Source organism: Phaethon aethereus (genome assembly GCF_964289735.1).
Source record: "Phaethon aethereus genome assembly, chromosome: 16".
NCBI lineage: Eukaryota > Metazoa > Chordata > Aves > Phaethontiformes > Phaethontidae > Phaethon > Phaethon aethereus.
In genome coordinates, this window is record NC_138592.1 from 17,569,926 (window position 1) to 17,595,584 (window position 25,659).

Genomic DNA, 25,659 nt, shown 5'->3' on the forward strand with positions numbered 1-25,659 from the left:
CTGTATCTAGACCAGTGCAGCCCAGTGTATTACCTATTGCTCAAGGCCTTGGATGGCTCTGCACAAAACAGAGGATGTGACACTGCTCCAGACATGCAGCCTGGGAGCAGACAGCCAGCTGCTCTGGACTCACTCCAACACATTGCTTTCTGTAACGGCCCACAGGCTGTCCCCTGTCTGTGACAGGTCACTGCTGAAGTACATGGTTCTCGGGCAGCTTTCCATGAAAACACCTCTCTAGGAAGGCAGAGCTCCAGTGTCCCCGGCAAGAGCCTCACTGGTTAACGTTGCAGACAACCCATTGCAGCAAACAGCCAAATTTTAAACACTTGCATTCTCTTTCCCAACACTTAACGATTTCCTTCTGGCTGGACCGTTCCCAAAGCTGAAAAGAGAGAACAACTACAAATAATTCATCCAAACCTTGCTGACAGCAGCAAACATCCTACCTGTGATTCCCCATTGCAGTGGCGATGTTTGTGCCCCAGCATATTACTGCAGTTAGAAAAGGTGAACTAGATACCATGGCACAGGTCTGGTAGGGGAAATGACACTGATCCTGCACCTAGCAACATGCTCTGGCAATGATTAAATGAGAACAGAAGAGAAATGCAGAGGAGGGTGGAGGGCAGCAACCTGGGCACAGGCTGGTTTGCAAAGAGTCTTGGTAATGCACAGATAGATCCCTTTTCATTTCTTTCCCATACGATTGTATGGCAGATCCCAGATGAAGGTAAACAAGTTGGGTTAGATCTAACTGGAAAAAGCTGACAAGCTTCCAGGTGCACAGCACGTTCTCTGAGTTTCCTCATCTGCTTGTTCACATTCCTCAAGTCGAATGAACAAGGCAAAGGAAAAATAACATCTAGTTTTAACAATTGCTTTTCCATCCATCACACCCTGTTGGCTTCAATTCTTTCACTAATTTCCTCACAAATGAAGAAAGTCATGTTAATTTGGAAATCTGTATTGTCAACTTGGCAGTGCACACATCCCGTATGTTCCCTCCTCTCCTCCTTTCTGCTTCTCCTTTTCTTTAGCCCAGCTGGTGGTCACACTTCCACAACAAGGGAGGTCTCTGCACATGGGTCTGTGGCCTTGGTAAGCACAGTACGTGTAACAAATCATAACACAGCTGGTTACAAACTGTACGTAGCCCTTAGCTGCTCTGCCAGTGGCTGTTGCAGTCTATTCTCAAACCCTCCGAATGAGCAATATTGCGGAAAAGTAAAGCACTGCTGAAATGCTGGTATAGAAGTAGTCTGAAGTGTTAAACCAGTGACCTATGAACTCATTACCCCTGAGTGAGTGCTTCTTGTCGTATTAAAAAAGACCTAAAACACCCACTGGTCTGCAACACCGTGTTAACCTCAGGTCCTTCCTCAGGCTTGCCAAGAAAGGTGCAAAGCAGATGACTGTCAGGCAGCTACTAGGATGAGAAGTGAAACCAACAACTGAATCCATAAACCTCCACAAGTCTCATACGAACAATCATCACTGCAACCCAGCACAGGATTTTAACCAGGGACCTTCCCAGAAGAAGGGTGCCAGGTCCATCATGATGTTATCAGGAGCTGATCACACACCCAGGTGGTGCAGCCCTGAGTACACTGACTGGAATGACAGCAAAGTCAACACCAGCTGATGAGACAGCCCATTTTTTAAGACAATGCTGTCAAGGCGAGTAGTTTGTAATGCTCTGTTTAGACAAAGCCCAAAAGCTGAACAGTGCTGTTTGTCAGAGCCTTTAGATTCATCTTGCCCAACTTCAGCTGTCCAGAGTTTCGGTATTCAGTTCACGTAATCAGCTTGGTCCTTCCCCACCTAGAAGAGATGTCTGAAGCAAGTTTTTAGCTCTCTGGACAAGCCCATCTCTCCCTCATGTAGATGATGAGCTTCCACAACATGATTAGTTGGCTTAAGTTAGCTGGCAGGAATTGCAGCTTTCCTCTTTGGGTATTTTTATTTTTTTCCAATGTTGCCATTCAAAACTCACTGTGTTCAATCTGGCACCAGAAATATAATATTTCTGGGGGCTGAGTAAAGCTGACTTCCTTTCTTACAAAGAGATCTGTCTTTCATGTAAAGGAAGGTCCTGGCATATGAAGCCACTCAGAGAAATCTGAAGTGCAATTTATTCACTGCTCTCTCTGAAGCCAAAGAAGAGCTGATCACTAAGACTCCATTTTTGGTACAGACCACTGCTAACCTCCATAACAGACCATAAAGCTCATGCTGTCTTCTGTCAATCAGCAGCAGAAAGACTGGAAGATACCTACAGTACGGCTATTCCGGCCTGCTAGGAAAGTCTGTTGTTTTCCAAGCTAGTAAATAAAAGGCAAGCGCCTTTCTCCCACCGATTTATAAAAACAGCAATACCCTTCAATTTAACAGCAGTTTTTACCCAAGAATTCCAAAGAAAAGTAATGAGAACTCACGTAGCCCACACAAATTAAATGCATATGAATTGGGAGGTGGGTATCTTTTCACTGGCAAAGCCAAAAGCTGGCAGGTGCTCTAGCCAATAAATTCCAACAGGAGACAACGTGGAAGAGGCAAAAGCAACTGAAGTGTTTTATCAATAAAGGGTCCTGTTACGTAACACAGAGTACGTAAAAGTGCGTAAAAAGACTTCACAGGAAAACCAAAACCACTGAGGAACAGTGATGAATACATTGCAACTATTGCTGTGTAAAGGAAGGTCTGTGGTAGGAAAGGCAGAAGAGAACACAGTATAGCACTGAAGTGGTTGACTGTAAGGAAATAAAATATGACAGCTTGGCCAAAACAAATGGTGGGTGAAAATTATCCCTCTGGGATGTGGGGATGGGGTGGAATAGATCCCACAGGAAGAGGAAGCATCTCTGAACTATGAACTCTATTGCACAGGGCCCTGACGAGATCTCAGAGTAATACATATAGTCGTGGTCTCTCAAGTGCAAAAAGATTGAATTCGATTGGAAGAGCTGCCAAGAAGAGCTGTAGGGTGCCTAAGGAATCCAAACACCTACTTTATACAGTGAAGCTAGAAAAGGAGTGGCTTGTTTACCAAGAAAAATGTCACCATTGCGTAATTCCAACAGGGCACACAAAAAGTGCCCAAACCAGCATCTGTTTGCACGAACAAAGATGAATCATCCCTGAATTGGCTCAGTCTTAAACAGAGTGTTTTATGAAAGTTTTGTGATGCAACATCACCAGGTTGTATTCGTCACCTAAATTATCAGCGTGGGTGCCCCTCATAGGCAATGCAATCAATGAAGCAAAGAAGCTTCCAACAGCAGCTCTCAATTGCCTTTTTTGCTCCATCTAGATCTGCACTTTTTTGTTAGGCAACAAAAGCTGGAGGCTTCAGGGTAGGCAGTGAGAGTAAGTCCTCTTCAGGGCTGCATTTGCTGCTACCTGAGTGGACCAACAACCACTTCACCATCCCACTGCTGTACTACAGGAGGTACCACAGTAGGAGATGCTCAAACTTCAGATGGTTAAACTGCTCCCATGCTTCAGTATTCCAAGCCCTCTGTGCATGACAGTATATCAGCTCACTTGCATGGCAAGGAATTTCAGGAAGAAAGGATAGTATGTAAAACCCCAGGTGCTGCAAAAACTACCATCAGTTTGGGGTAAACACCAGGACACAGGAGATCAGGTTTATGCCTCTGCTGAAAAAACCCAAATTGTTGCATGAACCAAGCAAGCCCTTATTTCTCAGAGTTTGTTTTGTATCTTTACAGCTCTTTGCTGCAAGTCTCAGTTCAGCTCTCAGTATCAGTCTCAGAGAGCCCCTGAGACCTCTTCTCTATTGCTTCTGGTGTCATCCCTCTCTGCCTCTTCACCGCTGCCTGAGAAAGCAGCAGCCTATGCCATGCTGGCTTTGAGCTACACAACGCTGCTTGGCTGCACAGTACGTGCTGCCAGGTGATCTCAAACTATTGCCTTTCTCAAACCCACACCAGTTTGGGTCTCTTTAACCCCTTCCTGATTTTCACAAAGCTTGTAGGCACCCCAAGGTTTTTAGATGTCTGCTCCTATGTCTCATTTGGCTGAAAGTGGGTTCAAAAGTTACTGCCAGACAAAAGGCAGCAGCACACAGTGTGTGTGTGCTTATCACAAATCCTTAAAGACTCACGACTAATCCCCCAAATTAGTGTCAGCCTGTAGACAGATACCAAGACTCTAGCACTTACTCTATTTGTCTTACATATTTGATGCTTTGAGGGGGCTGAACATGTGAACTTAGCTTATGAACTTCACTCTGTTGCTAGCCCCAGGATCTCCTACTGGAGAAACATTGGAGCAAACCTATGCTCCAGAAATAATTGCTGCATTTGTCATGAATTATTCTTTTGACCTTTCTTTTTAGTTAGCTTTTGCACTCTAATTAAACACAGAACAACTGTAGTGCCATGATTTTACATCTGATTCCTGGTGTCCTCGGAGGCTATCTGAATGTCCCCAGGGCTTCCATTTGCCTGTGCTGCATCAGATGGTGCTGGAAAGCATATGGCACAGACCAGACTAGCAAAATCAGCATCTCGGAGCAGTGTATCTTTAACCATAGCTTTAACCACACAACTGTATTCCAATTATTCAGCAAAGTAGCACTCTCAGGCAACTTGCAACATTGGATCAGAACTGTCACTTTAAGAACAAGTGCTGGAAAAAAAAGCATTTCTGATCCGAAAACTCAAGAGAGCATTGTTAACAGCTGCAAAGAAGAAGAATCAGCATTTCTGGCTTTTTATTTACAGATGCCTGCACAAATAAATTAACTTGAACAAATTCACTCTGATTAATCAGAGGATGTGCCAAGCCCAGTCAGTCCTGGGGCCCTCAAGTGCCCATGCTAGTAGGAAATCAGTTTTACCACCATAACTCGTGCCTTCAGGCCAGCAGCCTGAGAGCAGAAGAGTTGCCACATGACAGACTGAACACTGAAGCTCCCTGTATTGCTTCAGGACCAGATTTGTTGTCCTGTGGCAGTGGATAGGATGACATTTGAGGAAACCCCTGCAAAGGCAGCAGCTGAACAGATATACTGCCTCGCCCTGGCAAGGGAGTGAGCACAGCAGGAAACACTCCTTGGGCCATCTCAAGCTTATTTTGTAGCATGAAGGGATTCTAAGCAGCTCTGGTCTGGGTCCAGAAAGTACATATGATTTGCCATCTAAACCCACCAGGCTCTCCAGTCCTGGGGAGAGTATATGCTGTGCCATCTGGGCCTTTAGGGACCATGTCCCAGAGGCATTCAGCCTTTCTCCATTCCTGCAGGTGGGTGCAAGTCTACACTATGGCTCTGAAGCTGCATAAACCCAATGTAAATGTTGTCATTTGGACATTATCCAGCTCTTTTAAATAGCAACCCCAGCACTGTCAGCAAATCCTATCGGTTTCTTACAAGAAGATAAGTGCTGTCTTCACATACCATGATATGAAGTGTGTGTTTTCATTCTGTCCCTCAATTTTTTAAGTCTGCAGGGTCTTCCTTCCATTTGTCTCCACTGCAGAGGAAGTGTTGTAAAGGCTGCTTTTGTGAGTTTCTTTGAATGGGCTGTATATGTACCTGTGGATGTGGATGGAGAAATAGTTATTGGAAAACAGCAGGAAAGCATGTGCTGGGAAGGTAGTGTGTGAAAATCTTCCAAGAACTCATAGGCTCTGGAGACTGACGGTCCTATTGAAATCACATGGACTGACAATCGCAGTTTGCCAAGAGCCTGCTGAAACTGTACAAGGCCACCAGCACTCACTGCCATCAACAACAGCTGTGTAACCCTGACCATAGCCAAAAGGGAGGTGGCAGCTACATGTAGGCAAAGACTACAGGGGTATATATACATGATGAAATAAAGAACAGCCTGAGGGACTTTCCAAACACCTGCACAGAAGCCACTGATCCTCCACGTCTGAGTGCTCAGCCTGCCAGCCTCTGCTCTGGCTGGGCAACCTAGTGAGCTTTTGCACTCTAAAAGTGAATGCAATGTGTGAGCAGCGCATGCTCAGGGGTAGAGCTGCGATCCAGAGGCACCTCCACAGGCTGGAGAAATGGGCCAAGGGGAGCCTGACACATGCGACACATGCAGTGTCCTGCAGCTGAGGAGAAGGAACCCCTTGTAGCAGTCTTGCCCAAGTTCAGCGCAAGGCCGCCATGATCCTCAGGTGCTGCAGCACCGGCTCCGAAGGAAGGCTGAGGCACTGGGGCCTGCTCCATGCAGGACACGAGGCAGCTTCGTGGGGCAGCACAGCCGCCCGTGGGAAGGCCAGCGAGGAGACAGAGCCGGGCTCTCCACAGAGGCAAGAGGACGAGAAACGATGTGCAGAAGTGGGAAGCGGAGGGCCCTGACCAGAACCGACGGGGAGGCCTGGCCCCGCGAGGGGCTGGGACAGGCCCCATGCCCAGACCCTGCATGCAGGCGGCACCGGCTAGCGAAGAAGAGCAAAGCTGACTGGAAAGGGGCACCCGCCTCGCAGTCGGCCGCCCCGCACCCGGCAGAGCGGGTGGTTCCAGGCCCCCTCCCGCCGGGCTCGCCCGCTCCTGCCCTCGCCAGGCGGGCCGGGGGAGGCAGCCTTCGCGCTCCGGCTAAGTTCGCCCCACCGCGCTCGCCGTAGCTCTCAAGCGGTGCCGGGAAGCAGTGGGGCGGTGCAGCGCGGGGTCTCCTGGGACATGTAGTCTTCCAGGCTGGGCCGGTGCATTGGCGCTGCGTTCTCCGGCGCCGCCCGAGAACTACAGCCGGCGGCAGCCGGTGTCTGCCCGCGAGGATGGCGGCTCCCTTGGTGCTGGTGGTCCTGGTGGCCGTGACGGTCCGGGCCATGCTCTACCGCTCCAGCCTCGCCGCCTTCATCTCCGAGCGGGTCGAGGTAGCGTCCCCGTTAAGCGCCTGGAAGCGAGGTGAGGCCCGGCGAGCCCGAGCCCCCGGCTCAATGGGCCGAGGCCCGCGGGGTTGGCGGTGAGGGGGCCGGGGGCGGCGGCCGCCCGGGGCTGGGGACCCCCAGGGGCCAGGAGAGGGCCGGACTGCAGCCCCGGGGCTGAGGACGGGCCCCTTCTCTCCTGGGCCCGGCCGAAGGCGGCATGAAGTGGTCTGCTCTTCCCCGAGGGAAGCGCGAGTGTTCTGCAACTGCAAGGGTATGGGAGGAACACGAGATGGAAGGCAGGAGGGCGGGGGTTTAACCATCGTGTGCAGCTGCTCTGGTGGCACTTGTACAAACTGCTTGTGTCACGGATGTACGTAAAATGGAAAATGACAAAATCTGGCACTGAATATGTAGTTCCAGCAGCCTTGATTGAGTCGCTTTCATTACACTGTAACTGCACAAGCCCCGTCTCGTGGTGTGAACACAGCTGCGTGGTTCCCAGTTCCTGCAGAGCTGTTCACTGTCTCATTTTCCGTGTTCAGTTTGTCGTTCCACATGTTGTTACCAACACAATTCAAAGTCTCTTCCAAAGTCCGAGGTACAGTTTAATCAGGGCTTTTGGTGGTATTTATCTCTATAGCATCTGAGCCCGTTAGTAACCTTAATTTATTTTAAAGACAGCCCTCTGGGAAAATGATATCAAGTTATTATGCAGATAAAGTTATTTGCACTTTTGGGGTGGAAAACAGTGGCACAGAGTAGTAAAGGTCAAAAGCCTGAATGCATTTGATGAGACCTCTGCTCCACAATGCGTAGCACTCCACACTTCATAGTTTCAAAAGACATCTCTCAAAAATTCCCTTGCAGTAATCGATACCTTCTGAATCTTACCTTAGAATGTCAAGGTAGGCATCTGGGTAGTAAGGAGCACAATTAGGATCACCTTGAAAAATCTGGGCTGCCATCATATGGGAACTTTGTGGCAGAGACATAATCTACGTCTCCAGCATATTGCTGAACTGAGAACCTTTTGTTGCTTCCTGAGGTCTCCTGCCTCATCTCCGTCTCAACACATGGATCTATTTCCCATAGTTTCTTTTACTGCATATGCTGCTCAGTCTGCAGGGAAAGCATCTTTGTGCTCAGGAAGGTGGAGATCCTATGGAAAAACATATGCACATGTTGCAGCGCAAGCTGTAATTACATCATTGCAAAGGATTTGAATTAAGGCTGCAGAATGTCAGGAAGTTTTAACAACAGATAAAGCTTTTAGCTTTGCCTGGTAATATGTATTCATTTCTGTTCTTTATTGTGGTTTTGGATGATTCAGGTCTCTCTACATCTAATTAGGCAAAATAGTTCAAATTGTACATTATATCATGATTTGTCGTCTTGAATTAAGTATTCCTCCAGCGTAGATAACAGGTATCACATAATAGGTGACTTAAAATACCATACATGTGATTTATATTTAGTTAAGTGCAAAACATTTCAGCTATAACATTTTTAGCTGAAACAAATAAATAGATTACAACTGACCATTCAGTTATTAAAGAAATTTGCATGGTAGAAGTAAGAAAACAATCAATTCTAGCCCGTCATTGGCTTTGTGAGACTTTACATCACGCATTCACATGGTGAGTCAATGTAAGATTCTTATGAGCATGGGTGTTTTAAAAACTATAGTTTTACCATAATGAGATTTTTCTCTTCCCACATTACAGGATTCTAATGCAGGTGTTTTGTATGTTTCAGTGGTCGAAGGATTAGCTCTGCTGGATTTAGGGGTCTCACCGTATTCTGGAGCTATTTTTCATGAGGTCGGTATGCATGCTTCATTTTAAACACGATACTCAAGTGGCATGTTTCTTAGTCTTATTGCCCACAGATTGGGAAAGGCTGAGGACCTGCCTTGTCCCAAAGACTTCAGAGAACTTGGAGTCGTGTGGTTGTCTGTGCAATAGTTGTGTATGTAGTGACTAGCACAATGAGGAAATGCAGTTCGTCACAGAATAACTTGTTGCTGTGCAGATGATAGTCATGATAATATTTATTACTGCATAAGGAGAGTCTGAAATAGGGGAAATCTGTAATAAGTAAAATACTGTGTTCACATCCAGATGTTTCTGTCAGCGGAGGCCAGAGGAGGGAGAGGCAGTGTCATTGTGAGTCTGAACACAATTTTACTGGATAGCAGCATCTTGAGTTTCTGTATTTGCAGAAATATTAACATTAGCACATGCATGTGGTACATTTATTCCTCATCTTGAAAACACCTTGTTCCTCCAAACACTTAAGCACCTGTGGAATTTTCATGCTTTTGAGTGGCCTTACTGATATGAAGGTACGCTTATACATAGTGTCACCTAAGGGTGAGGCAGATACTTTGTATACCTCTGAAAACTTGTTTCTCTTCAGTAAATTCTCCTTCTTTAAACCAAATTTTCTCCCAGACGGTGTGAAATATTTTCCCGTGCTTATTTATACCGTCACATTATTTTAGAAGTATTTCAAAAGAAATGTATTTTCTCACAGTGAAGACTGAATTTACACCATGTAAATATAGTACTTCCAGATTAAGCTTTTCTGTCAAGGGAATAATTCAGAAACATGCTCTTCCTGTTATCCTAGAAGGGAAAAGCTGTGGGAGTAAGAGGATGATAGGACTATAGTCCTACCACTTTATGTTTTTAACATGCTTTCTTTTTGCTTTATAAAAGACTCATCTAAACAACAGGGTAAACAATGAAACCAGCTGTGTAGGAAATACTTTCAAAAGTACCTGCAAACAACCTGAAAAAACAGATTCTTTAGAAACAATTATTTTCTAAAGCTGTTCTTTATCTGCTTTCTACTGTAACTCTACCACTATGCTAGTAGAATTTAAAAGTTGGGATAGAACATAATTTTCAAAGTTGGTGGTGTTTTTTATGAAGTCTATTGACAACTTTGCAAGGAAAAAGACCAGTAAGTGTGGTTTGTTTAATCACTTTACTCCAAAGTAACAGTGTTGTAGAAGAGGCTAAGGAAAATTGCCTTTCTCAGTCTCTCATAGTATTACTCCATTTTTCTCATCAAATTGCCAGTTGTTTTATCTGGACAGTATTTGACATGGGTTTTCCTTCTGCTCTCTTTTAGACCCCACTGATAATATATCTCTTCCACTTCCTGATCGAATACGCTGAATTGGTGTTCATGGTAAGCACTCCTGGAAAGCACCTCTTGAAAGGTCCCATTATGTGAAATGCTGAGTGTGACTTTCCTTTTACTCCTGCAAGAATCGTGGACCTTCAGCCTCCCTGTAGTTCAGATTCCTGCTGAGCTCACAGTTTAATTAGAAAGGCAGCTTTGCCTGTACAAACCCACAGTTGGGCTTTTCCCTTGTTGTACATATTCCTTCTTTTTTGTGAGTTCTTGGTTAGATAAATATTCCTGCAGGGGGACAGGAAGTTGGCATTTGGTTTCAAATTTCAAAGATATCTCTTAAAGGTCAGAATATTTTATCCCCCCAGCCTAATCCCTACACTGCAGTGTTTCTCACTAAAACCCACTGCCAAACCCCAGGCTTGCAAAGAGAGCACAAACCGGTTAGTCCTCCAAATGTCTCTGGTAAACTGTTCTCTGAGTTCTGCATAATTCAGAAGGACAGAAATCATATAGCTGGCTGCACATGCCACCTGGTGGAGCCTCTGTCCCCAGATCCCCGCTGGGCAGGTCTTAGGCAGAGCTAACGGCCATCTGCGTTATGCTTGTGCTGATTTTTCAGATGACTGTACTGCTGTCTGGTAAGTTTGGGACAGCTCAAGGCACTGTCATGCTGGATTAATGGACAGGTGGGTTTAGTCAGCTGGGCACTGCCCCAGTGTTGCCTGTGCTCGAATTAGACCAGTGATTCTATTACCCTTGCATACTGCTTTACCCTTCATTCCCCATTCTCTCATTTTGTAAATATTCATATCTTTGATACGCTCATGGCTTCAAGGTTAAGCGGTGGTGTGTGAGCACAGTGTACAAATCAGCAATGTAGTGTTTTTTAAGCTTGTTATTCTTATGAGTTGAGTCACGTCACAGTCTTATTCAGCGTTGCAGTACTGTCCAATATCTCTTTCTCCATTTGTTTATTTTGCTTATAGTCAGTCTGTCTATGCCTTGCTTTTTTAGATAACTGATGTGCTAACTGCTGTTGCCCTTTACTTGGCCATTCAGGACTTCAACAAAGTTGTGGTAAGCTGACTTGTCAGTGTTGCTGATCCTCTTCTCCCAGCAAGAATAAATATCTTGTACCAAAGAAAACGCATGCCAGAGGATGCAGTATCAACCAGTCCTTGTTGCAGTAAATCTGATCACATCTGGATGATCAATAAACGTGGGGACTGAATGTGGTAAACAGCGGAGGTATTTTAAGTTTTGTTGCGGCAGTATTACAGTATGAAACAAATCAGTGTCTGTAGCTACCTCACAGCACTTGCATGATCATCACAGCAGTGCAGATTCTTTCATCCAAAGGAGTATAAAGGATTTGAGAAATTTGTGAGAATGCAATAGCCAATGAAATGCAGACAAGTCGAGGGCCATGGTACACAATATGCGATGTGAGATTTCAGAACATGTACTGAAAACCCACCTTCAGTTGTTGTGGCAGTTTGCAGTATGGAGAATTTAATTACTGGACTATGGATTTGGCAAGACTTTTGACAAGACTTAAGCACTCCCTTTTCTCACCTCCGCTTCTGCCACAATCTTGTGTACGTTTTGTAGCTAGAGCCTGGAATGTCTTACCCTGAGCACGGTTGGTGTTTGCACTCAGCATGAGTTAATACACAGACTGGAAATTTGTAAAGGAAGGAATAAGCCTTCCAAGGATGCAGAGGTGACATAAATCATTCTACCGAGCAAGGTGGAAGTCTTAACGCCAAATATTGTTCCGTTTAAGTTACAAGTACATGTATTTCGAGGTGAGTGATTCCTCCCAGCTTCCTCTCATAAGTAGCTCCAAGAACATTTTGTGTAAGCAATGCTGTGCTCTCTGCGATCCTAGAGGGGCAGTGATTCAGTAGCAACATGAATGGGGAGGCTGCATTTTCTACAGCATCTGTTTGGTCTTCCATCCAGCTGCATACTTGCTCCTTGTCCTCTGACTTTGAGGTTGAAGAAATAACTCATGATAGAACTGCAGTCATGTAAAAATCCTGCATGTGAGTTACTCTGCTTGTTGAGAATTTATTGCCAGTGTCTCTGTCCTTCTGTCTCACCATGACATAGTTCAGTAGGTTAATAATTAAGATTTCTCTTTTGTCTCCGTAGAGAGCATCATAGAACAAGGTAGATTAAAGAGAGGGATCTTGGGACCCTAAAGGACATTGGGCATAGAGGTATCCCTCTTCAAAATTACAAAGACCTCATACTTCTGTGACTGGGTTTCTTAGGGGCTTGTATGTTGAACAGTGAAATTATGAATCAGCTTTTCATTGGAGATTCAGACAAGCTTTAGGAAGATTGAAAGTATTAAACTCTAGTGTGGTGAATTCACTGTCAGCTGTGTCAAGAGCTAGACACAGGTATTAAGGAAGTTCAAATAAGTAGAAATTATCTGCTTTCTCATGACTTCCACTTCAGTTGTTAAGTATTTGGGAAGAGAGAGGGGGCTTTTGTTCTGTTTGTACAACACCTCACATAACATGAGTTTTGGCTCACTCCTGGAGCTCATATATACTGTGCCACAGTAATGGCAATGCTGAGCGATAAGAAGTAATGGCTTTCCTCATCTGACAGTCTTTGTTCATTCTCCCTTGTTCAGTTCAAAAAGCAAAAGCTCCTAATAGAGCTGGATAAATATGCACCAGATGTGGCTGAACTCATCCGGACACCCATGGAAATGCACTACATCCCCCTCAAGGTAGCACTATTGTAAGTATTGCTGCTTCTAGGCTGCAGTAGGCTGCTTTGGTTCTTCAGCTCCTTTTGGTCTGATTTGGGGTTTCAGCATTTGTTGAAGATTTCCTCCCCTCCCCCCCCGAAATTCTGAATTTCATATTATACATAAAAATCCCTCCAGCCCTGACTACTTGGTTTGAAAGTGAAAAGCAGATGCTACTCAATGTTTTCAAAATGTTTGTTGCCAAAAAGTAAATTCACTTAGGCCCTCTAAGACAGGCTGAACAGTGTAAGCTCATGAATTTGGTAGCAAGAATGTTGTATCTGCACAGATCACATTCCCATTTATTTTGCCTGTATGCTAATGTAATCAAAACGGATTTTATGCCTCCTAAATGTCTCAGGTGTCTTTTCTGAAAAGTTAGGAGAATTTTTGAGTCATTGAACAAAATGTGTGCTGAATATCACAACTTGAATATCCCAGAATTGCTTATAATAATTCAAAGATATTTTCAGGTTGTCATCTTAATAATGTCATATCTTGGTGTTCCTCTGTATACTAAACATTTTTTTTTAATTTCAGAAAGCTTCAACTAAAATAAGTAATATACAAGCAAGATACTTAATGTCAAAGAATTATTTTTTATTAGGGTTTTGATGTGAATAAATTATCTGAATTATTCTGTGTCAGAGAGAGTTTTCCATTAGATAAGTTGATACTTGGTCTTATTTTTGTATTAATTTAGTAAAAAGGTAAATTCCCAGGGTCCAGAAAGGTGAAGTCTGTAAATTGCAGACAGTTTTGTGTTTAACATGGTTACACGTTACCACAGCATAGTTGGCATTAAGTTGTATCTGTCCTTCTGTAGACTGTCTCTCTGGAAACACGGGAAAAAGCCAGACTGGGACTCAGAGAAGTAGGAAAAACGCTTATGTAAAGAGATAATTAGGAAATCATCAGCCGTGTCTACTCACTCTGGTGATTGATTTAGTTATTAGCAAGGCTGATCAATACATTATCTTGCTTAGTGCATTGGTAATCCTTCCAAACATTTTTCTGTGCTTTTGAGGTTATTGTAATTCTCGTTTCCAAAAGGAGCTTACTAACTAAAGTGTGGCTGCATTCTGGAAGGTAAAGGTGTTCAGAGTTTGCTGTCTTTCCATAATTGCAATTAAAATATGACAGATTTTCATAGCAGGCTTTGTGCTCATATCATATCGTGGTGAACATATGTGCTATGTGCTGTAGCAGGAGTGTGCAGGTGCAGTTGGGCTGGGGGAAACTCTGGTAATGTCTCAGGATCTGTTTCCATCTTGTTTTCTTATTTTTCTTACTTTCTCAGAGTCAGTAGATGTGAGTAGCAGAAAGATCCCATCAAATGTAAATAAACTAAAAGAAATGGCGAATTGCATCTGTTTTTCCTTTGAACAATGGTACCTCCTTTGAATGGCACGAATGTAACTTGAGCTTTGCTCTTTTTCAGCTATCTGTTAAACCCCTACACTGTGATGTCTTGTGTGGCAAAGTCTACCTGTGCCATCAACAACACCGTCATTGCATTCTTCATTTTAGCTACAATAAAAGGTAACGCAATGAAAAAAACCCAGTTCATTATGTCTTTCTATAAAGATTAGAAAATCAGCAGAAATTAAATCAGAGTGGAACTTTGCAAATATGATTGCTACAAAGATCTCAGTGAAACACAACAGAAATGGAGACTGGAGCAAGGTCAAAGTTCTACATGAAGTTACAAGAGATCAAGAGACTTTATAGTAAAGTCAAAACTTGCTTTCATCTCAATGTACCTAGGAGTTTAATTTCTGAAAAATGGCCCTTTTTTCTGGATGACTTTGAGTAGTTTTCTGTTTATGAAGAAACGCGTGTCTGTGTCTGTGTATAGGAAGACATAATGTACATGAATACACACTTCAAGTGCTGTATACAATTTTATTTTCAAAGCATATCCTTGAACTTTTATTCAAAAGCAAATAGTTGCCTGCAGCTATTATTTGGCTTTCACTCACAGTTGTAACCTTGGTTTGAAATTAGCTAATTGAGCGTTGGGGAAGCAGAAACAGTAACCAAAGACCCATACCGGCACAGTTGAATAGATTATGACAAAATAGCTGTTTCATTCATTTTGTGTATAATGCCAGGTTTCTGTTTCTTTTATGACTCCGCAGGGCTAAAGTCTTTTAGCATATGTGATTTGTGCTAGTCACAGAAGTTTTAAGAGTTTTATTCTGGATCACAGGAAAGGTCAGTCTGATCTCTTGTCTCTAGCAGTGCCCAGACCCAGACCTTACGAGGAAAGCTGATATAGATTGCTTTATTAGTGTTTCCAAAAGAAAGTTTTCCTCCAATTATTGACTAATTGAGACAGGAGGGCTTTTCATTTAAAAGCATTTGCAAAAGCAAATGAGTGGGGTTTGTTTAGTTAAACTGATTTTTAACTGTTCACTGATACCGTAAGATGAATAGTTCAGTCATAGACAAAACTGTAGTGGCTGTCCCCTGTGTTTTCTCCCTGACTGGGAGTGTGGCAGCCTCTAGATTTTAAAGTGGGCGAAGAGAGGATTATAACTGATTTCTGGGTACCGATTCTTTAGATCTATGCAGAATTGAACGCTCAATAAAACAGAGAATAGGGAGGTTTCTGTCTAGGAGAGTGTAGTTGAAGAATGGAGAAGGCTCATCAACAGGTAACCCTATATTTTATCTTTCAAAAGCTGGAAGCAGAGGGAGGCTTTCCGATGTTTGCTGTCAGTAGACTGACAATTGGGCCAATGTACTGAATCAGGATTCTGGCTGTCTAAGCTGTGTTTTCACAGACTACTTCCATCAAGTGGCATAAAACTGAAAGCCATAACCAGGCTACTGCACTGGGTGCTTATATTTTTATTGTTTAACCTGGGACCTTTTGGACTTGATTTCTGGTGTTGGTAGTTGAGCAGTGTGAGTACTCGGCACTGAGACACCTCAAATAAAGCTTCCTCAATAAAGGCATTTGTATTTTTAAGACTCCTTGGAAAAGCTATGCTAATCCTTTCTATGCCTCAGTTTTGGTATCTGTAAAGTAGGACTAATGCCACTTCATTCCTTCAGCTGCAGACTGTCGCTTGCTGTCTTTCACAGAGCTTTGCTGAGGGCTCTGCCGTATTCTGGTGACAAGGTTATCCAGCGAGCCCAGTATGAGCATAACAGCTGTTTCATGCGGATATGACTTAAGTGAATGCATTCCCACGTGTAAGCAGCAGCCAGCATTGTTTATATATAGACTGAATTACATGAGTCTCTTTCTGTATGTGAATGATAGGAGATATAAACCAGTCAGCATTTATTGAGTTTCTTGAGGGAGAATCATCTTGGTATGAGTCATTTTCTATTCAAAATGTAGTCAGGAAAAGGACACTCTCCAGGACACATTCTGCTAAAAACACCTTTAAGTGGTGTTCTGGTATCTTTAAAGCCCTTGCAGAAGGGATGTTTCTTCCTATTTGGAGTTCCTTACAAATGAACTTTTGTTTTTTCTTTGCAGGTAGTGCCTTCCTCAGTGCTGTGTTCCTGGCCTTAGCAACATACCAGTCACTCTACCCTCTCACATTGTTTGCTCCTGCTCTCCTTTACCTTCTACAGGTAGATGATTTCTAACTGTTGGTACCTGTCGTCTTCTTGTAGCTGTGCAGGGACAGTCCTTAGCTATTGAGAGAGGAGTTGGGCAAGTCCTGAGTTTCAGAAAAAGTGACTCTCCTCAAGCCATGGGAAGTTTGAAGCCTTAATAGGGATGCCTGTGTATAGAGAGAAGGGAGCAGAACTGTCTGGTGTTTAGCTTGCCCAAAATAAGTGCTATTGTTTGTGTTGTGTGAATAGCAATGAGGATTTTAGACCTGGAGAAGAGAAATGAGGAGCTGTGTGTTTAAATCGCTCAAACTTGGAAATGCTGATTTGGAGTTTAATGGCAAAAGGTGTGTGCTTGTGAAAGTGGTTGGTTGCCCTTGTCCTTTCTCCCTCCCCATTAACAGGACCCCTGAATTCCAGCAGGGCTGACCTTGATCACTCATGGGTGCACAGTGCCTCAACAGACAGACACTGCTCCAGGCAAAACTAGCCCAGCAGTACGCTGGTAGGCACATCTGCAGGCAGGGATAGGCTTTAAAGCTGATGCAGCTCTGTGCTAGTGAGTGGATTCATCACCGGTTTGCCTGCATGCTTCCAGCTGGTCTCTCTCTTAAATCTTATGCTCATACTGTAAACAATGACTTAACCAAGAATCCAAATTATAATGCACTTAATGCAAATGACCAGTTTTCTAATCTTATACTGATGTGGGAGCAAGCTGAGGCTGTGACCTCTAGCAGAGGACTCTTACCCTAATTCACAGATCACTTGGTGATCATTTTTATTATTTTTGCTATTCTGAAAGTCCTGCTGTTGAGTGTTTTGCCAGTCTTTCTTGGTTGCTTCTGTCCTGTCTTCCTCATGATTTTTATAGCTCATCTTAACTACAGGTTCATTACAGCCTATTCGCAAATCTCTGAGCTTCAAAAGAGAATGGAGAGTGAGTTCTACTCCATTTTCTTTCCCTGACTATCTGACATGAATGTCTCTTACTTTTTTTCAGAAATTCTATTATGAATACTTTTTGCAAGACAAGAACTTCTGCAGAGTCTGTTTGATGGTTTTTAGGAGCATTTACTTTATATATTGTATATTCTGGTCTTATTTGTTTTAACTTTAGTCAAAGTGGCAGTAAAGTACAAGCATTGTGTTCACAAGCAACAACAAGTGCTTTGATATGTGAATGCCTAATTTGCAACTTCTAAAGGGGATCGTGCTAGTGTGTGTTCTTTTATCCAGACTTGCAAATGAACTTTCTTGCATTCTTTGTACAGAATTAAATAGCTTTTCTCCAGCAGTTTCCAATCTGCTCTGCCAAAAGCTTGGTAAACTTGCTTACATTGTTACAGCAAGTGGCGTTAAACATACTATGACTGAGAAAACAGGGCATGCTTTACGCAGAGCCCACATCAGTTAGAGCTGGCGCTCTGTACATCTCCTGCCAATGTAAACCCTCATACCAAATGCAGAAGTTACATCACTGACTTGGAGCTGCAGAACTCAGCAATTCCCAAAGGTGTTTGCCCCTGTCTGTATATTCATCTTTACAAATGCAGTCAGGGGACCTCTTGGAGTGAGATATCCATATGTCATGTTACGTGACAAGGGCTTGTGGTTGACCTATCGGGACATGTGGCAGTGGCAGGACTGCAGCAGTTTTCGTTGTCTGAGGAGGCAACCTTTTAGAGGGGCTCCTTTGTGCTTAGGAACCCACTGGATGTCCTCTTTCCCTGATTTCAGCAGAGCATGAGTACCAGTCCATGTGGTGGAGACCTGGCATCACAAGGTGGTGGGTTGTGGAGCAGGGCTCTCGATCATCCACTTGATGTGGGTTCATGCAGCAGAAGGCAGGCAGCAGTACAGTATTGCAAACATCTAAGATGTAGCTGTGAGGAGGTGTGTGTAAATCTACATTAACTGCATGAGACTTGACTGGCTGCAAGCAGAAATGACCAACTTAGCTGCTGTATTTTCAAGCACAGTTCTGGAAATATGTGCAATGTGTATGACTTAGTTGGCCAGAGTGAAGAACATCTAGTAAATTGTGGTGAGAGCTACTTCTTCCAGTGCCATAGTGCCAGTGGTTGATGCTTTCTTTCATCGATTTAAAATGATGTTCTGAACACTGAGGCTTTCTTGTGGCTTTCCACCTAAGGTATATCTGCCTGCTTGTATTTCATTTTCAGCGTCAGTTCATACCAATAAAACTGAAAAGTAAAAGCTTCTGGCTCTACACCATGCAGTATGCAGCCCTGTACCTGTGTAGCCTGGTGGTGATCATCTGCCTCTCCTTCTTCCTCCTCAACTCCTGGGATTTTATTCCATCTGTCTACGGGTTTATGTAAGTATAAGGATTCTTACTGATTTTCTCTGTCTAGCCCCCACTACGTTGTTTCTTGTGCATCACACACAGGTGCCCCGCTCCCAGTCCTAAGGAGTGCGTGATCTGTGATTTTACTGGCAATGCAAGTAAAGAAAGAGTGTGTGGAGGAGAGCAGACATTAGCCAACTTGTGTTAATTAAATAACAGCAAGAACTAGAGAAGATAGGAGATGTTTTTCACTGAGTTAATTGGAAATCGATTTGATCGTTGAGCTACCATGGCTGTGAAATTTTCATCTCTGGAGAAATGTCTGCTTGGGAACTGTTTAAATCCTGCTAGAGCATAGGGAAGGATTAGCCTCTTTTCTTTCCAGGTTTTCACCGCTTTGGTTTCTCTTTCATTGGATTAAAAAATATAGGTTCTCCATCCAGTAGCATACAATGATTATTTAATGTAACAGAAGCAGAGCAGTGAAAAACAACCATTTAAGAGTGTTATATTGACTTTTCTGTTCAAATTTCAGCCTTTCTGTTCCAGATCTGACACCCAATATTGGCCTTTTCTGGTACTTCTTTGCAGAAATGTTTGAACATTTTAGTCTTTTCTTTGTATGCGTGTTTCAAATCAACGTGTTCTTCTACACCATTCCCTTGGCAATAAAGCTAAAGTAAGTATGTTTCTCTGCTAGTTTTTTTTCTTCTCAGTTGTCTTATGGAAGCTTATAAGGCTGGTGTTAGATGTCTGGATCTACAAGCTTGGAAAAGTAGTTTTTTTAACAGGGCCTATCCGCCTCATTTCCCGAAGTTTCAATATTTATTCCTCTTAAATAAAGTGAACTGGGCTCTGCTATGCAACAGATGTATTACAGGCATCAAAAGAGAGAGCAGAGATTTAGGCTATAGAGGTGCCTGCTCCCTGCCAGCATGAGCTAGTGTAGTCAGAAAGCAAGAACTCTTGGCTGGAACTTCAAGTTCTTTATGGTCAGAAACAAAGTGAAAACTTGGGGATATTCCTAGTGGACTGTGCTGACAACATTACCCTTCTTTCTGATAAAAGCACCCATTAAGATGCCTGGATTCTCAGTGAGCTTATCCTGTTGACTTGGAATGGATACAGACATCGTGACATACCGGAGGGGTATTTATGGGATTCTCCAAATAACTTTCAGAGAGGAGGTGCTGATTGCTTTTCAGTGAATAGAGAGCTGGGGAGAGCAGCCCAGATGTCCAACTATATAAATGTATGTTGAGTTGAGGCACAGAGTTTCTGTGTGAGAACAGTGAGCAGATGTGCATCCCCTTATACTGCCGCTCTGCAAAGCAGCTCAGTCTACCCCACCCAGCACTCAGGTTTGTTTGGAGAGAACAGGGGTACAAGAGCCTCTTTGAGCCTATCCCACAGTACATTTGTGCCCTTGCTGATATTTATTTCCAGTTTCCAGAGACCCTACATACTTCTTATCCTTTGTGTCTTATTCCTTCTAGGGAACACCCAGTGTTCTTCATGTTTGTCCAGATTGCAATCATTTCTATCTTCAAGTCTTATCCCACTGTGGGAGATGTTGCACTGTACATGGCCTTCCTTCCAGTCTGGAATCACCTTTACAGATGTAAGTTCTTTGTGTTTGATTGTTCCTTATCTGGAATGGGAAAGGGCCTGTCCACTAATTGTCACCACTAAAACAAACCAGGCCCATGTCCACAGGCTCTTGTGGCCTCCTTGGTGTGTCTGGAAGGAGACTTGAGTTTTTTCTGGTGATACAGTCTCCAATGTGTCTTTACGACTAGGGTTGAAAATGGTCGAGGAGGGAATTGTCACTTGTACCTTATCTCCCCCCTCTCTCCAAGTTGTTCTGAAGATTAACTTTTCTGTAAGAACATTTTACAGTCCTGCACAAGGGATGTGGCTTATTTAAAGTACATCCATCCTTCAAATGCTTGACTGCCATTTAAGGCTGTGTAATTTGAACACTGCTCCTGCAACTGGTGAGTCCCCCAGCCTTAAAATCCTGCACCTTGCAGTGGTTCTTTGTTTTGCATCTGCTTGTTTGCTTAGAGTGAAAGTAACTGTGTTTATCGACAGCTAGCCTGCCTGATGTCAGGAGACATAATCAGGAGTCAAAAGACTTGGAGACCATCTGCTCTATTAGTTTCAGACCAAGGAAAGCTAAGGCCAAAACAGCTGTGATAAAACAGGGCAGGAAGCCCCAAGCTAGCCCTGAGCATGTCACATCCATAGCGGGTGATGTACTTCTGAGAAACCTGGATTCAGCGTAGTTCAGTTGCACATTCAAGAGTGCAGATAAGGTGACTATGACCAGTGAGAGGGACAGTCATCTGTCACATGCTCCCACCACACAGTGAGTGAATAGACCTACTGAACAAGAAATTTAAAAAGGTAGGTGGGAACAGGTTTGGGATGTGACAATGCTCTTAAAATGTCAGGTAGCTCCCTTCAGCTGCAGAATGATCGGAAGTCTTTCAGTTACCTTCAGGGACATTGGCTGAGCTGTAGCCAAGCCCAGCAACACCGCTGCCAAAGGACAGGCATAAATAGTTCACACAAAATCTCTTCTGGTCTAGTAGTTCCTAGCAATTTTAGACAAAGTTGTGCTTGGTGTTTGTCCACCTGACGCATACTCATGCAGACTAATGGGTTCTGGCCACTCTTGCACCTCCTGAGGTCATGTGTTTGTCAGTGCATTTGGCCTATATGACTTTCCTCCTTTTATGGTGCTTTCATTTCCTTACCACTTCCTGAGAAAGTATCTCTTTTCCTGTGGCCCACAGGTTCTTTTTTTCCCTTTGTCATCAGCTTGACCAGCCTAGGGAATGGCATGCTCTGCTCTCTGAATTGTGATGCTAGTGGAAAGGCCCTTCTCAAAGCTGCTAGTTACTGTAGTGTAGACACCAAAAAGCCAAAGTCCTCCAAGGAAGAGCGTTTGGAAGCAGGATCTAGAAGGAAAGAGCTACAAATACGGTTTTCACACTCAAGCAAAGGCAGAAGTTTTTATTTTAAAGGGAAATAGAGTGGTTTTCTTATAAAAGCTAGCAGGAAATTATTAAAGCAAACTGTGAGAGATTATTGGAGAGAAATATGTGTTGGCAAGTGCCTCTCCCCCACTGCACATATCCTAAATACCATTGCTGGTTGCGTCAGCATGGCTGCCTAATAATGCATCATTTTAACAGCTTGGTTTTCTTTTGCAGTCCTCCGGAACATCTTCATCCTGTCATGTGTGCTCATTGTCTGCTCCCTCCTGTTCCCCGTTCTGTGGCATCTATGGATCTATGCAGGAAGTGCCAACTCCAACTTTTATTATGCCATCACGTTGACTTTCAACATAGGACAGGTTAGTAGAGCGAGGTAAACAAGGCTGCACTTTGAGTAGGTCATTGGATTGGGTGTCCTGTCAGCAACAGTGAATTCTGCAGGACGTGTCTGGCTCTCTGCATCCCGTGTAGTCCTGCATAGAAGCTTCCTGCCTCTCCTTGCTCCAGCTGAAACCTGCCTAGTCCTCACCTTCTGGCACGCTAATGGGAAAGAGTTCTTGTAGTATTTGAACTATAGCTTCACAATCCAGCTAGGCTGTACTGCAAGTTACGTGGTCTGTTGCTTGATAGCAGAGGAAAAGCATCTCAGTATGACAGGATTAAGAGCACATGTGAATGGAGATGGTGAGCTAAGAGGGAAATGGAAAAAACTGTGGGGCAGCAGCAGTGGGGCCAGACAACAGGCAAATGAGAACTGCCCGTACACAGGGATATGGCACCAGTTTTTGTGAGCATTATACCTCACTGAAACATAGGGTTGTGGGCACATGCAGGGTTCCAGTCATGCCAGGGACTTGCTCTCCTTGCTTCTCTCAAGACCATTCTAGGTACATGACTTTCACTAGCCCTGGGGAAAACAGTTTAGCGCCCCTGGAAGGTGGGATTCAATGTTACTACAACCTTTTCCAAGTCCTTCCTCTTCTCTGAGCTATTTCTTATGTCCCTAAGCTGTGGGACAGTTTCACATGTGGGTGAGCAGGATGTTCATTTCATGTTCAAGTTGCCTTTATTTTGAATGTGCCTTAGCCATTTACGTTTGTCTGCTTCTCCTAAAAGTAGAGGAGCAGTTTTGCCAGAGGCTGAAAATCACCTGCATATACATCCCCCACGCCCTTGATAAAGGGGACAAACACCCATTCTGTAAAAGCAAAAAGAGACTCCATGCAGTGAGTGGGGTGAGAGGGACCTACTAAGAAGTGCTTATAGGAAATCACAGAATCACTAAGGTTCAAAAGACCTTCAAGATCATCAAGTCCAACCATTAATCCAGCGCCACCATGTCCCCTAAACCATGTCCTGATGAAGCGCCACATCCACACGTTTTTTGAACGCTTCCAGAGATGATGAGTCCACCACTTCCCTGGGCAGCCTGTTCCAATGCTTGACCACCCTCTCCGTGAAGAAATTTTTCCTAATATGCAATCTAAACCTCCCCTGGCACAACTTGAGGCCATTTCCTCTCGTCCTATCACTAGTTAGTTGGGAGAAGAGACCAACACCCTCGTCGCCACAACCTCCTTTCAGGTAGTTGTAGAGAGTGATAAGGTCTCCCCTCAGCCTCCTCCTCTCCAGACTGAACACCCCCAGTTCCCTCAGCTGCTCCTCATCAGACTTGTGCTCCAGCCCCCTCACCAGCTTCGTTGCCCTTCTTTGGACACGCTCAAGCACCTCAGCATCCTTCTTGTAGTGAGGGGCCCACTCCAAATTGGGAGTGGTTCATTAGCTGTCTAACTACATGTCTTGCCATGGAATGAAAGGAATAGTAAAACTTTAATTACAGATGGCAGGTATTGATATTCTACGAGGATTTTATTTCCTACCTGAGAAAGTCATAGCAGATCCTGCAAGTTTGGTGCTCTGTGTAAATGCAGACAGAGCAAAAACCTGCTTTCTGGTTTCCTTGTGAGAAAGAACTAGCTCTCATCCCCACTAACCTCAGCTCTTTCTTTTCACATTAAGATATCTGCAGAGAAGTTTAGTTAAAAGTAAAATCGACCATATTGATATATGTCAGTAGTCAGCCATGGTGTTCAGCAAAACAAGCAGACAGGATAAGCATGGCTCTTTCATCCTTCCTGGCCACCTCTACCTTTCTCTGTCTGTTCTCCTTCGCGCTTTCTTCTCTGACCTCAGCAGTCCGCAGTCCTGTTTGTTTCTCTTTCCCTCAGTCTCCGTAGCCTCCCGTCCTGCCACTGAGCCTTCTCCGCAGCAGCTGTATTTAACAGTAACCCAAGCAGGCTCTGGCTGGCAGCCTGACCCTCCCTCCATCCCCTTAGCACTGCAGCATGCTTCAGGTGAGGTTCTCCCTGGAGTGAATTCCCCAGGGAAATGGATGAACGCCTTGTGCCGAAGCGATGCGCTAAGTGGCATCTGGACATTAAGACAGTAACTACTAGCTTGGTCTGGCACTGAAAAGGTTTTTCCATCACATAACTGTGATGCTGTTTCCAGATGGAGGTCAGCGTTCCTGGGGAAGGGTCGCACTGCAAGAGGCTAAATGGCAGGAGGCACTGCCGAGCCAGCCAGTCGCTGCCTGCGCTTCCAGCAGCCCAGCCTGCCCCTGCAGAGGCAGCTGGCCGAGGTGACTGCTTTAGAAAAGCCACTGAGACCCACTCTGGAGTTCTCCGTGCTTTTAGGCAAGGGAGCAGTCAACCTGTGGTGCAGCCGAAGTGGGGCTGAGGAGGGGAGGGACCTTGTGATCTCCACGTCAGGTGTCCATGATCACTGCGGTTCTCTGCAAGGCACTTCAGCGGTGATTTCAGACAGCAGCGTGGCCGGTGGCAACACCAGCCTGAGGTACGCCCACCTCCCGAGCAGCACAGGGCAGTGCCAACACCATGTGCGTGGCAGCCAGGGGAAAACGTGGGGGATCGATAGCCAGCTCTGTTCACCACTGAAAGGGAGACAGCGTGCAAGCGTATGCGCAGGGTTGGCTGCCCCACAAAGAGCGCACGGCAGCACAGGGGCAGGAAGGAGAGGCAGAAGTGATGGGGGTAGAAGAAGTGCTTTTATTTGGTGTTGCTCCTGGATGTTGTACTGTGAAGCCACAGCCTTGACGTTTCAGCTCTTCTCTTCACCGCTTAGCCTGGTAAGTATTATTTTATTAAAAGTTTCTGCTTGCTAAGGCTGACCTGGGGAGCTGTGGTATTCCTTCTGCTGCCTGCAAGCTTCTTACCCTTTCTGAGTAGAAATGGCAGTTGAAAAACAATCAATCATAATTGAAAAGTGCTTAAGAGCAGTCAACAGCAGGAGAATTGCAGCACTGGGGTTGAGCTGCATGACAGTGCTCGCATGGAAGGAGTCCTGTGGATGAGGCTGAGATGGTCTGTAAAGCTGTGGCACAGATGGACCTGCCATGATAATTTTGGCCAGCTAATGGAGCTATTGTCTCCTTAGCAGAGAGGTCTGTGAGAACATACCAGAAGTGCAACAAATAATAGATTAGTTTAAGTCTCCCTTGAGTTAATGCTGCAAGGCAATGGACAAGCAGTGTTCACAGGATCACAGTGTCTCCTCGCAAAGTGTGATGAACAGCCTAAGAACTTCTTAAATCCCTTCAGAGCCTGTCACAAACAGATGTCCCTTTTTATCATTTGTTCTGAAGCATCACTGATGTGTCTGAACATCTCATTTCACTTCTGCAGATCTTGCTCGTCTCGGATTATTTCTATGCCTTTCTCCGGCGGGAGTACTACCTCACTCATGGACTCCATTTGACAAGGCAAGATGGGACAGAGGCCATGCTTGTTTTGAAATAAGGATTGTGCCCACCATTCCTTGGGACATGGACCACTCTAAGGAACGTGCAAAGATTGGGGTATATGTGGGGTGGGTGGGGAAGGTTCCCGAATGAGGTCTGACTTACTTTGGGAGCGATACCTACTGAAAGAAAGGGCTGAGGACCTTCTGGGAATACCTTCCTGAGCTGTGGGCTCAGT

The 25,659-nt window shown here is 44.5% G+C and overlaps 1 protein-coding gene across 1 annotated transcript; it reads left to right on the forward strand.

Moving 5' to 3' along the window:
* Positions 1 to 6,759: 6,759 nt before the first annotated feature.
* On the forward strand, positions 6,760 to 25,479 carry PIGU (phosphatidylinositol glycan anchor biosynthesis class U; the record flags this gene model as incomplete). The annotated part of the gene is made up of 12 exons (XM_082007228.1): positions 6,760 to 6,889; positions 8,608 to 8,672; positions 9,991 to 10,050; positions 11,014 to 11,076; positions 12,650 to 12,759; positions 14,211 to 14,311; positions 16,266 to 16,363; positions 18,532 to 18,686; positions 19,192 to 19,335; positions 20,153 to 20,277; positions 21,878 to 22,020; positions 25,366 to 25,479. The coding sequence occupies 12 exons, from the start codon at positions 6,760 to 6,762 to the stop codon at positions 25,477 to 25,479; spliced, it is 1,308 nt and encodes a 435-aa protein (XP_081863354.1).
* Between the last annotated feature and the right edge of the window lie 180 nt (positions 25,480 to 25,659).